The 14,352-nt window shown below is 39.2% G+C and overlaps 1 protein-coding gene across 1 annotated transcript in view; it reads right to left on the bottom strand.

The window, feature by feature from the left end:
* The window catches only part of NTRK2 (neurotrophic receptor tyrosine kinase 2), a 210,527-nt gene that overhangs the window by 171,287 nt on the left and 24,888 nt on the right, over positions 1–14,352 (bottom strand). The window contains exons 5-6 of the mRNA XM_052776586.1: positions 10,637–10,791; positions 7,215–7,360 (exon numbers count right to left, since the gene is read on the bottom strand). Of these exons, the coding sequence (XP_052632546.1) occupies positions 7,215–7,360; positions 10,637–10,791 (301 nt within the window). The remainder of the gene's footprint in view (positions 1–7,214; positions 7,361–10,636; positions 10,792–14,352) is intronic.

A 14,352-nucleotide genomic window follows, 5' to 3' on the forward strand; every position in this document is an offset into this window, starting at 1 on the left:
ATTTCCAGTGGCACTCAGACTGCTCTCCACAGCAGAATACACCCTAGTTGAGAAGTGGCTCTGTTTGGAAAAACCAGACAGTAGCGTAAGACCTCTTATCTAGAAAATGTGATACACTGGACTTACCAATAAAAGCAATGAGACTAAGCAGCAAAACCTGTACTGAAAAATAACTCTATTTAAAAAAGACAATGCACCCTAACAGACACATATGCTCAGTATGTATGCTCAGTGTAGTGTGAGACCATTTATACAAGCCAGTAGCATTTTGACACCTACATAATTACAAAGATATCCAACCATGCTGCATTTACTCCTGACTTAGTTTGGTTAAATACAGTGTTTTAGATGACTACCACTTCTGTTGATACGGATTAACATCTTAAAGGACTTTGTATACAGTAATTGATACAAGCAATCAGACAACAGGTTCAAATACTTTTGTATACTGCCAGCATAGTAAGTTTAGATTGTAGCATAAAAGCCCATGCAAGGTAGACATGACACCATCTTTCCGCAAGTCTCATCTTGATATCTGTCAGACAGAGATCATCCTGTGCCCCAAAGCTCGAAACACAATATCTCTTTTAAACTTCGATAGCACTGATTATTATAATTCTGGATATCAGTAATAACCCTGCTAGTATCTGATTTCTTTTTTAAGCTTGCTGTCTTCTTGGTCTTAATAGCCTTCTGCAGCAATGAGTTTCATAAGCATACTGTCCAGGCCGTATACAAGAGCCATTCCCTTTTACCAGTTCTGAAATTTTTCTGCAATGTTCAAATTCATTGAGTGCTCTCCTGTTCTGACAGGACAGAGAAAAAAGAGTTTCTGAATGATCTTCTTAAGACCACTCTGTTTTATTTCGTTTTCTGAAGTCCCCTTTCTTCTCAATAATCTATCCAATGCTTTTCGATCTCTACAAAAAAGGGAGGACAGAACCTGCTACTGAGAATTTTAAACTATAGTGTAAAGAGTTACGCAGTTCAATAGATGAAAGCGTACACTAATATCTATGTGTTTCATTATGCACAGGTGTATAACAGCTATGTTATTTCACCACGTACAGAATATCTGTTCTCATATTCAGATTGGTAACACTTTATTCCCAGGAATTGACAGCTCTGAATTAGAATAAGCAGTCACTTCCCTCACCCCAGCACAACTGAATGCAACAGAGATGAGCCCGAGGAACTCATTTATGTCAGCTGACTGTCTCCAAATATCATCTTATGCTTTAGAAGGAACAAACCCTCCTTTAAGGCTGGGGGGTGCAGGGGGGAGCTATTTACCTTCACAGACCATCATTAGTACAAACCAATGGCCCAAGGTGATCAGACAGTGGAACTGTCTAGCATCGCTAGGGAATGACTCATATCTTCTCTGTGCACAGCTGGGACTTCAGCAACCACAAAACCAAATACTTTGGATGAAATTTTCAAAGGGTTACTACAGCATTTGGCTACGCAACTGTCAATGGAAATTAATAAAAAGAATGTGCCTACATTCCTAGAGGGCTTTCAAAGTCTTCATGCGGCTACTTACTACTTTCTACAGAAAACTTACACTGGCCTTGGTAGAGCCAGACTGTCACTATATGTCAAAGGAAGGATATGACCTAATTAAGAAATAACTGAGTATTAATACAAACTCTTTAGTCTGTAACTCAACTCTCAGTACCAAGCTAACACTCTAGCCAGTATACTACAGCAACTTTTAGAAGAAGGTCTTAAGCAAGAAGAAAGGAATCCACCATTACACCCAAGATGTTGTTTCACTGGTTAACTATCCTCACAGTTACAAAAATCTTTAGAAAATTGTTTCCAGATTGACTTTTTCAGCTTCAACTTTCATCTGTTCAGTTCTGGGATTTGTTCAGCTGCTCAAAAACCTTCACCAAAAAAATTCTCTCAATATGGTCAATTAGCCTCACTAATACCTAAGAAATGACATGATGAAGAAACGAGCACCTGAGAGAATACCATAAATCCAATATTGCATTCATTTATCCCATCCTTTGCATGCTAAGCCCCTGATTTTCATTGGCCTGTTGACAAATTCCCAGGAGTCTAGACATGGTGCAGTGTCACTAAATGGTTTTCAATGTGGCCCACAACATCTCTTTTTTGCTTGGCACATTTTTGCAGGTCAACCTGTTCTGTGATAAGAACAAGCAGTTACCAAGAGAAAAATTAGCGATTTTTTTTCTCAAAAGTAGCCAACTGCATCTGAATTTTAATAAGGTCATTTTAATCCTTACCCTGAAATCCTTAATCATCTTTTTAATAAATGTGTCAGGTCCAGAATGATTAAATTAATCCTGAGCCAGCTACCATCTATCAAACTGAACCATGTAAAGGCAGACTACCAGAACCACTGATTTATAAAATATTCCCTGTAATTCATAAGATACAGTGGTTAAAATCCAGTCTGCTTGCCTGACATAAGGTTTCAATATAGTCCAAGGTTCTTGGCTCCCCTGATTTTGCTTTTTCTCTCTAGAGAGAAAACTAATTACAGCACTACAGTACAGCTTGGTAACACCCACTACTTGTACTGTCTGAAGCCTGAAAACAGGATGGTTGACAATGCAATTTGTTAAGAACTGTGCACATAGATCTGCAAATTTCAGAGGTCTTACTGGCTCCAAATGGGTTGTATTAATATAAGGTCTAAGAAAAACAGAGTTTTCTTGTATCAGTCTATTAAAATTCTGTCTTGCTTGAAAATACAGGAATGTTTACAAATTCCAAGGGTCTTTTCCTGTGGGCTTTTTATGGGTTAAAAAAAACAAAGCAAAAAACTTTCTAGTAATTCTAGCTATGAAGCTAGGAGCTGTTGGATACGTGATTCTCCTCCTGTGTTTCACTTAGCAACTGTCTGCAGCCAATGACCTCTGAGCCAGATTTCAGCCATGGGGTAAATGGGCATGTTTCCACTGAAGACTGCAGAACGACAGGGACAAAAATCAGCCTGGCTGCATCTTTAGAGTACTATAAACAGGATACTCCAAAAGTTTACATGCAAAACATGAATTAAAGAAACATAAATCATTGTTTCCATTTCCTGTGTTGGTTCACAACCATAGAACCAAAATGCTCAATACCTAGAGATAATTGCAGAATTCTCACAGAAGTTATTCCAAGATGACAACGGCAACCATATTCAATGAAAATAAAAAATTATGTTAGGCAAGTAAAATACAGAATTAGCAGAAATGAGGAACATTTAAAAAACCTATCATCTCTCATATATCTTCTTTCTGGAGCCCAAAGATCACTTTCCTCTTCCGCTACAGGGAAGAGAAGCCCTCAACCTCTCATTTCACTGCTCTAACCACCAGGCACTACCCTCCATTCCTCCACTGTAACTTTGACATCATGCGCAACAAAATTTGAAATTTCCCTTGGATTAAAATGAAAAGTAAAGGCACTAACCTGAAAGGTATAAGGGGGAAAGAGGAAAAGGAATCCTGGATTATGATCCCTTTCCCCAGTGTATTTCCATCCTCTGCCCACTGAGTGTTGATATAAATTAAAGAAACTGTCCCAGATCAAAATCTCTTCAACTCTTTGGGAGAGTATACAGCCATTGAATAAAGCACTGAATAACCACTTAATAGAGGTATGCTCACCATGTGGCACAGCAAATCTTGATGGGTGTTTTCCACAACGACCATGGTATTTTGCACAGATCTGACAGGGTTAAGCTAGAATAGTCTCAAACACTCTACAGGTTTGTGGTGAGGACATTATCCCCAAAGTTTTAGGTTCGATTCCTGAACTGAACCTGAATCCAGAGGATGACAAAATCTCCTCCTGTAGCCACTATTTTTTTTGGTTAATCAAAAAAAAAAAAAAAAGAGCAATTCTGTTATGCCCTTTTGAAAGGAAAAACACAAATTCCTACCATTGGGAGAGATTGAGTCCAAACGTAGAGGCTCCTTGCCAAAACCCTGAGAAGAGTCATTCAGACCACAGTTTAGGACTTTCCCATGCCTTTAGCATTTCCTAACGAGCAGTTGGAAGGCATATGCACACTGAACAAAATCATTTCAGACCTCTTCTTGCTAGATGTGCTTGCTGCTTCAGCATACCTTCTCAGAAGTCCAACTCTCATTTTCTTACCACACCAGATCTGATACTTACAGCACCCACCTCGTTAGTCTATGGAGGAACGTCTTTCTGTCGGGAAGCAGAATGAGTGATGTGGCAGCTCACTGAGCCACCCAAATATTTTAAAATACTAAAAGAAACCTGCCTCCAATCATGACATGCCTGATTGTCACATTCAGCTGGGAACCTTTACAGAAAATAATTAAACAAGTACAGCCTCTACTGGAAGATGATGAGTCTTTAAAGTATGCTTTTCCAGAGCCAATACACCCTTACTTTGCCTTTAAACACTCAATCACTCCCTGCTTAACTGAAATTATCACTAGAAGCAAACTTCTGTAAGTAGAGGCAGCGTGTGCTGCAAAAAAGACTGGAAAACTTGCTAACTCATCTTCACAATTACAGCAACAAACACAACCTCCGCAGAACTGTCGTCCCATCCAGGGCTTCAAATGCCATCATGAATGCTATGCAGGCAAAAACCACCAACAGCCGTGCAGCAGAACAAATTCACTTGGACACCGAGCTGTCTTCTGCAGTCAACCTGTACAGAAGCTTTGAAGATTGCTGCTGACATTTCAAACTAGATGAAGGTCTTATGTTTCCAAGGTTTACATCAGCTCCTTAACTTCTGCCCAAGACCTTTCTCTTAAGGTCCCTAAGCCTGACCTGGGTTCTAGTAGGAAGGTGCTGACTAAGAAAGGGTCTTGCAGCACCTGAATCGTTTAATTGACCTCATCCCCAATATTAATATCAACAGTTTGTCTGCCAGAATTTTCAGATTATATGTTTCTATAGAGGCTATCAAACTTATCAACACTTCCCTTGCTAGCAGCCTCCTGAAGGTACCCCGGCCATGTTTTCTCTCAAATTCCCTGAATGGTTAAGGAAATTAAATTACATTTAGAGAAACTGTTCTTAACTGGTGTTTAAGCTTCAGTCTATCCACACCAACTTTCAAAAGAAAACCAAATACATTCAGTGCAGTTGGGCTGAATACAGCAGCCACAAGCTTAACAGATGAACCAAGAGCTAAACAGCCTATGTAATGTAAGTTAACGAGGCCTAAACTAGCTTACGCAAACCTCTAACAAATGGCTTCTCATGAACTAAGTGCATGTAATGCAGTTGCAATTCCTGTATCTTTATCTGGAGAACTTCATGTATGTCAAGGAAATAATGAAAATAATGCCAACCTGTCAAATATTGCAACATGATAAACATGTGATCCTGAAACAAGAACATTTTCAGAGAACTACATAAACAACTAAATGGTGGGTTTCACTCCTGATACCAAGTATACCATGTACCAAGTACATGGCTGAAGGGATGTCTTCATGAAATGTCTCCACTTTTAAAGTGAAAAAAGTACTTTCTTTAGACTTCAGAATACAGTTATCTAATCAACAGTCTTCACGTAGTTACATCGTAAGAGCAAAGTAAGAATTCTGCCAGCCAACAGTCAGATAGCCATTCTCCCTCAGTAGATCAGTACTCCACACTTACACAGATGCGTCAAGTCAGGCCTAGAGAGTACCTCTGCAAACCTGCACAATGCACTGAGTTCAGGAACAGTACTTGAGTGATCAAGACACATTTCTTTCCCTTAGATAGTGCCTTATTTCTTTCTATTTCTAACCTGCTTTGTATTATAAACCTGCTTCATTCAAGTTAAAGCAGAAATTGAAACAGAATTATAAAACAAAATTCTGCTTTTTTTTTTAAATATGAGACATTCGCATACATCACATACACTCAGCTATCCTCATTCACAAGCCCTGATTTACATATCATATGCCTAGATATCTGTATGAAAGTTACTGGTTGCTTCATGAATAGATAAAAGTGTACAGGCTCACAAGGAAGTTATGTACATGTCTTTGAAAATGAGATTCCTGTTGCCTTTTCAAACATCCATAAATTATTGGTTATTTTCACTTAAAAGCTGGAATAATGAAAATTGTTTTAAGTTTGGAAAATTCTAATGCAACCTTGGAGCAACTGTGAAACACCATTACTGTCAAAACTCTCACAAAAAAACATTTTTCATGCAGCCCATGATCACAGATAAGAATTAAAACTCTTACAGAGAAAATAAGAACAGTTTGCCACCATACATCATGCATAACATCTAGTTCTTGAGCCAAAATAAACACCACAGCCTAGAGAGCCCATGAATATTCTGAATGGTAAACATGGAGAATGTTTAAGGCTTTTTTTAAACTTACTTCATTCTCCCTGTAATGTTCTCCTTCTGATAGTCTTATCTGTGAAATCTGGCTGATAATGGAAAAAAATGTCAACACCCACTGGATTATGCCTTTGCTTGTGGTTTTAGACTGCATTGTACTGTGATTGCCTAAGATCTAATGGTTATTTTATAGACTCACTAATACTACAAATCTTTTCTGTAAATTCAAAGAAATAAACGTGTCAATTCTTCAGTTTGCCTTTCCCCCCCCCCTTAGAATTTATAACCACCTGCCTCCAGTCTGATATTACCATTTACTTATTTACCTCTAAGACAAAAATCTATCACCAGAAAGAGTGAAATGAAGCCAGATCCAGTCCAGTCCATTTGTAGTCATCTGAAAAATTGCCTGCAAAATTCATGGCTTTCCCAACCAAGCCAGAAATGGGCAACTCATCTCTTTAGATTGTAATTGTACATTACAACAACTTCTAAAATTTTGTCAGTCATAAACAAGCAGCAGCACTAAGAGCAACACCACAGTACTTCATGCGCAAGGGAAGAGACAGACAAAAAATGCTAGCATTCATAAAATCCCATAGTTCTCAGACCAGACAACATTTTCACTGACTGGCTGCATATGTAAACAAACAGCCAGTCTGAACACACCTTTGTTATATATACAAGAAATTAGTACATGGGACTAATTTGCCACTTTGTTCAGTAGACTTTAGCTAGCATGCAGGACCAATGACAAGAAAGAAAACATCTTCAGAAACAATATATGATAAGTAAGCATACAAAGCTGGGACAGTGAGCAAAATTGAAAGCCAAATTAAGCACCACACCAGCATATATAAAACAATCACATTAACTGAATTGACCAGATAAGGCAAAACGCTATTACCAGATTGAGATCCAGAGCAATAAAAAGTCTACACAGGACTGCAGAGACAGCTGTAGAAGCCAGGCCTCTCCCAAAAATACCACAAGAAAAAAGACTTCTTTCGGTATCAGTGAGTTCAACAATAGCAGCTGAGTAACTCTGAATGCCTACCAGAGGGAGCAACCAACACCTTAGTAACCAGTCCCAAAGACATGGTCTTGCCAGCTTGGCATTCAGTGAGCTCCAGATGATCTGCAGACTGACAAGTCTTTTGAGTGACCTTACCCCAGGCACAGGACGCACCTCACTTCCCAGGACTTAGTACACTGGTTGCAATTGCCACCACAGCTTACAGAAGTAGCAATAAGAACAAAGTGTTTACCTATTTAGTTCTCTTTCTGGATTTTCTAATGCTATTTATCAGGTGGGGGAAAAAAAAAAAAAAAAGAGGATGGCCTTGGTGATGATGCTGTCCATAATGTACAGACAACCAGCAAATGCTGTGAAAATGACAAAACTAAACCCCACTATTCCTCTACACAGAAGGCTCTACTAATACTACTGTGGTAGATGCAACTTAAAAACCTTTGACATAGTAATTAGGTGTGAACTTAAAAGAATCTGACAATTTACTTCATACATAAATACATTTCAAATGCAGTCGAAAAAATAATTCTGCAAACATCGTAACAATTGATTGACACTTAATATTGCAGCTGGAAAGGATCTTCTAGATAGTGAGCATTCCTTACTTTAAACCTCAAGAAAAGAAATCACAAAGTTCATGGCATCTAAATTGCAACCAGCCTTATCAGCATATTAATGAACACTTCCACCATATAAACAATAGGTAAAGTACCAGAGATTGCTAATTTTCACATCAATTATCTATAAACCAAAGCCTTATGATCAACACAGTGGCCTCTTCCAACTTTCCAGCAAGAGATTTATTAACAGCACACAGTAGCAAGATGTCCTATTACCAAGACATTTACCACATACTGTACAGGCCACTTACTATAATATTATGAAGTAATTAATAACACCTGCACACAAGGGAGAGAGCACATTTGCTTAGTTTCTAAATTGAAAAAATTTAACAAACCAGAGAGATGGGATGAAACCATTTCATTAGCAGAGAAAATTAGATGTTTTATTAACAAAATTAAAAGGCCTGCACACCCAAAAACTTCTCTCGACATCAAAAGGAGCTAAAAAGTCCATGTAGTTCAGAAGAGAAAAAGTTCATATATGTCAAAAGCTGAATTCTTCTTCTATTTCAGTTCTACCTATTAGCCTCTCAGAAAGTTCTGGAAATGAAATAAACCAGCTTCATCAACGTTTCTTTTTTAAATTAAATCTTGTCCTTTTAAACACAGAAAAATATCTGCAGAGATAATGAAAGCAAGAGCCATGCATTGAATCTTTCAGATATCTTCCAGAACACAGCTCATGCTCACCAAAACGGTCATTCCTCTTCACCTGGGATTCTCTATTCTGTGCCTAGGTAAAGGCTGTGTTGTCATCTCTATTAAAAACCTATGTCCTGCATTGGTTCATTTTGAAAAAGGTAAATTAAGGGAAAAGACCCACTAAAAGAAAAGAAAAAAAGGAAAAAAACCCAATTTTTTAAAGTTTAGTGATATTTGGACCCTGTAAACTAACATAATTTGCAGGCATGTGCTGACATTCACACAGATCTTCAGCAAAATGCACATTTCCCATGTGCAAATTCCACGTACTGCAAATTCCAGTCTGAATGATGTATATACTCACCTTTTCCCCTCCTCTTCCTCCTCTAGTTGGAAGTACCACCTTCCCTTGTCATGGCAAGTATTTTAGTCAAGATATGCCCACAGGATGCATGCATGCATACACATGCAGGCACCTGCACAGCATCAAGAGCTCAGAGACAAGTCTATTGTGACTGCAGATGGTCAAGAACTCAGGAGAAAGAAATAATGTGTCATAGGTTTAATTCTGGGTATTTAACATCAGAAGTTTCTAAACAAAAATCCTAGCTACCTGGTAGCTTCTAGATGTGCCAGCCAAGACTGTTACAAAATACTATGCTGGAGTTCCTGGTTTGTACTAATTGATCTCAGATGACCAGCAGACCTTTCTACACCCAGCAGATTAATCTACCTTCTACTCCATCCAGCTGGAGCAGACAGTTGGGTCCATTTAGCTCAGCTCAGTATCATCTCCCACTTCAGGTAAATCAGATCCTGCAGCACACAAGACCAACTGTGCATTCACAAGACCACCTAGCCTAAACAGGTTGCTTTTTTTTTGATCGCACCAGACACTAGCATCATTTTTGTGGTGAACACACCACCACACCTGGCCCCAGGAGGAAGGTGGACGCAAGACCAACAGCATGATATGTGGCCATAAAACACATTACTGCCATTAAATGCCACACATGTTGGGTCTGCAGCAGGTCCCCTCTGTGGCTGTTCCTCGCTGGTGGCTGCTATCAGAGAGTGTCACACCCTCCATATGGGCAGTGGAAAAAAGGACGCTCAATGGGCAAAGGTGGGAGGAGAAAAGGTATCATTTCTGTGTTCCTCCTGCTATTCACCTTCACTTACAGCTTTCCCAATCCCACTCAGCCCTCCATGAGGATACCCTTGCTCCCTTTCCTTCTCCTGCCTGCTGCGGGGCGGGTCTCATGTCATATCAGAAACACCTGGCCTCTGTCCCTCGTACACAGAGGAGGAGAAATCTCTTCAACTAGTGGGTGAAACCTTTCATCAGCTGTCCCAGGACCAAAGCAAAGTTGTATACAAAAAAAGTAAGGGGATGGCCTTATTGTTAGATCATTTTTCCACTATCTCCAGATCCAAGTAACTTAACTGAAAACAATACGCTGCAAAATGCTACAGACTTAAAAGTTGTTATGACTTCTTTCCATAGCCTTTACAAGGGAAGTCAGTAGAGTTTTATCTGTGTGAAGAACAGAGCTATTGTTAATTTGTCTCTATTAGCAGGCATTTTTTCTGAATTTTCTTCCTATGGTCCTAGCACTAGAGTTTGTGTTTTTGAAGAAAAATAAAGACTCCATTAACCATAAATACCTGAAAAAAAATTCAAGGAGGTAAAATTTTATGTCTGTTGAGCTTGGAAGAACTACTATTGAGTTTAACAAAGGCACACACAAGTTATATAATTCATGGGTGTTTCCTATAATCGGTGTTCTGTTTTTCTGCACTTGAATAATGGTATATTCTTAAAGGATCAAGGCAAAAAAAAATCCTTTACATGAAGCTCCCAGAATTATTCCATGTGGGGTGAAAGACCATTGAGTGGTTAATATCTCCACTGAAACCTTTTCCTTTAGCAGCTCTGTTGTCATCCTGATAGGCATCTTGTAAGAAAGCATGTTTGTTTTTCCTGTTTCACAATAATTTAGCAGTAATTTTATGTTAAAAGAGTATTACCGCAGTTTGGGACCTTCATATCCAGCAAGGCTGTCCTCTTGTTGTTGTCATCTATGCAATATAAATCCTGAGTTTCTGTGTAAAACTTGGTCTCTTGAAATTTCTTGATCCACATAATTTCACAGGAACACTTGAATGGATTGTCCACCAATATCCTATAGCAAAAAAACCCAATTTATTTAGAATGCAGAATGTGTCATGCATGTAGAACAAAATGGGGGCAGGGGGACTCCAAGCACTCATCTGGGTGAAAGTAGAAGTTGAACCCTTTAGTTAAGAAGGATAAGGAATGCAACCTTAGTAACTTCAGTGCAATGCAAGCTGCAAGTCGGTAACGGTGCTCCGTTTTATTTCATAAGAGTCAAGCAGAGATCAGAATTCCTCTCTTCTACACTTGACTCTCTGCTCAGCTACCTCAGAAAGATCATGCCAGAAATAGTTTACTGCTGTGAGGTGGTAAATTCTTTATAGAGTCAAACAGTCATGGACTATAAGCAAGCTCTAACAAACTCTAATCATAAAAAAGTATTTTACCTAACCTTCAAAATTCATCTGCCACAACACTCTAGAAAATCTCACAGTAAAACCCAAGGTAATGCCATGAAGAAACACTAACTGAAAAAATGGCCCTGAAACAGAAGCATATCACCTACCTATATGGTATGCTGCATGGAATTTAAGCCACAGGTTAGCAAACTTACGAAATTCTAGTTTTAAAATTTAATAAAACTACATAACAATGTAATGCAATAATGTCCAAATAAAATATGAACAGGAACATCCCAATGTCTACATTAAGTGGCCCGGTGCTATTTTTTCTCCTACGAGCACAGATGAGATCCAATAAAGCATGTGCAAGTGACTGTTTAAGGCATCTCATTACAAGTAGAACAACTGTTCTTAAAATTTCACAGGTATTTTCAATGTACAGAAACCAAACTCAAGTTGCTCACAGAATCTATGCTCATAAATGCCTCCTGAGGACTTGGAAGTGTGCAAATCAAGAAACACTCAGCTCCTCAGAGCTGCAACCTGTTCCCCCAAAAGCCATCTGCAGCTCTCTGAGGATTAACAGCTGCAGGGATCATTCTCACAAGTCTCTGAAGGAGCAATGTGTATTCACAGAAGTCATCTGCTGGACTTTAACACCACCACAGCATGGACAAGAATTGCTTGTGCAAGACAGGGTATGAATATTAAGATCCCTTGGGTCAAAACCTACAACATGCATTTTCAAAGCAGCAAGATTTACTTCCCATATTCTGTTTCATCGTCTAACTTCCCTGTAAAAGAGAAATTTTGCTTGACCAGTGGCTGAGCAGTCCTTTTTTTCCACTGTTTTATTTTGTGTTAAACCCACCAAGGCTGTTAGGCACATCATAGGCAGTGTGCTGGATAGAGGCATGATGGCCCTCCACATACACTTGTGTGGAAGAAAGAATCTGACCTAGTAAAAGCAAATTATGTGTCTTTATCTTGTTTGCCGTAATTTTACAGCTGCAGCTACAGTTTGTTCTAAAAAAAGAAGCCTTTCAAAGCAGCATCTCTTTCTCTACAATACCTGGTGAATATCTCCTACTTCACCATATCCAGAACTTTTCAACCCTTTATGTTTTGATTTACAAGAGTGCTAACAACAGGACACTTGTTTGTTAGATTTAGAGGAATCTCCTCAGAAGCTATTTATGGCATTATTCTCTCGGATTCCCCTTCCAATACTCTTCCTTCTCTCCTCTCTGATTTTCCAGCTATGTATTAGCCACTTATCAACAGAATTGTTCAACTGATACTAATATTGTCACTGTTTTTCCTCCCTTCAGGCTCTGCTTTCTTCCCCCCATTTTCTTTCCCTCACTTGCCCCACGTCTGTTTATCTCAATTCATAGCAATCTCTGTTTGCATAACTTTAGTTCTTCTATCCCTATACTCCAACTCTTTCCTAAGCCCGTAACACTCTACCTCAATTTTGTATCCTCTCTCTCTCTCAACTTGTCCCTCATCACACATTGCCTCCATACCTCAAATACTTTAGGTACTTTACTTTAGGTTTAACCTTCACACCATCCATTTTTCCCATGTCTGGCTCACTCCCAGCACCCTTCCTCTGCTTCTACTACCATGACACTGAATGGCCATTGTTCCCACTGTGGTAGTCCAACACAAACATATTCACTCCTAATTCACATCAGCCAGTTGTTTTGCCTCCAAGTGCATTATTAAACTTCATTTCCATAATTCCCATCACATATCTTAACATTTGATTCTCTCACACTCTGTCTCAAGTCCTTTTTTACTTCCTTCTGCCCAGGAGCAAACCAACTTCTTCAGAAAGATCAGCAACATTGAAGTCACTCTTCAAAATCTTCGCAAGTACTCGCTCCACCCACAGCCTAAAAGAAGCTGTTCACCTGAGATGGAGAGATTCAAGAGTGGCTTGATTTGTGCTCTGGAATGAACCTGTTACTGGCAGCAAAATCCAAGAAACTGGGAGCAGAGTATGCCTTCAAAGTTACAGTAATTTCCTTTTTTGTACACATCCTAAGCTAGAGCATACCCACTCTTACATTTCTGCAACCCTGGGAGAGGGGCAAAGATGACTCCATTTCTCCACTAACTGCTTAGAAAAATTAGGAGAAGCCCAAGCTCCACACTGTGCACTGGTCTGAGTCCTGTATCTATTTTTTTGACGTCATGACAACTACAAAACATAGAACCTACAGCTAAGTATGCACTAACACTGGCTTTTTGGCAGGCACTAGATACAGCACATGAAGAAACAGGGACTTCAGAACCAACAGACCTATTCAGGGCATAAAGCAATGTCAGTGCTCTGCAACTAAGCAGTCTCTCCATCAGAGTGCTTGGCGACCGCCAAGTTATGAAAGAAAATTCCAGTGAGCAATGTTCCCTGGGCTGTGAAGAAAGTGATTATACCAACTTAAGTATCAACAAAACATACCTAAGGGGCATAACCTCTTTTTGTGGCACTGGGATTTGCTCATTTCATTTCTCACACGCTGACGTTCATCGGAAGAGGTTGAGGATTGCAAGGCTGGTGTTGCAATAGTTGGACTGGCATTTTGGACAACTTCTGACTCTGCTTGGAGCTCTGGGAGAGCAATCTCCCTGTCCTCTGCAGCCCCAGCCCTACCAAAGCTCCTGCAGGCTCTCTGCAGTCCCACATATTAGCAAAGAATGCACAAGAAGACCAAAATTTTGGAATGTATACCAACACAGAAATTCTGCTTGATGGAACAGAGGATAAAAATGTAATATTGAAACAATCAACAAATACATGTTTACCAGTGCTTCATTACCATTATGTAAAGCACAGTGCAACTCAAAGAATTTGAGAAAATAAAAATATTCTTCAATAGCCAACCACAAGCATAGCAGCTGTGGGGCCAATATAAGAATACGAGAGAGAGGCTTCATTTGAAGATATGTAGAAGGCTGCATTTCCACCAGCTCAAATATTTAATACAAACACCAGTAGTTTTGTGTGAAGTAATCTCACAATAAAATATTTCAGAGCTGAAGGAAAGAAGCTATTTTGACCTCTACATTGTTTTAAAAGATACACTTGACGTTCTTGAAGCCCTGGAATGAAAATTGCTCTGTATTTAAGTGTCCAGCATTGCTGCTTTCTTTGGATCAGAATTTCATTCCTAATCATTGATGGACCTCTACCTTCAACAGAACAAACTTCAAAGTCT

This window comes from Harpia harpyja, chromosome Z, assembly GCF_026419915.1.
Source record: "Harpia harpyja isolate bHarHar1 chromosome Z, bHarHar1 primary haplotype, whole genome shotgun sequence".
NCBI lineage: Eukaryota > Metazoa > Chordata > Aves > Accipitriformes > Accipitridae > Harpia > Harpia harpyja.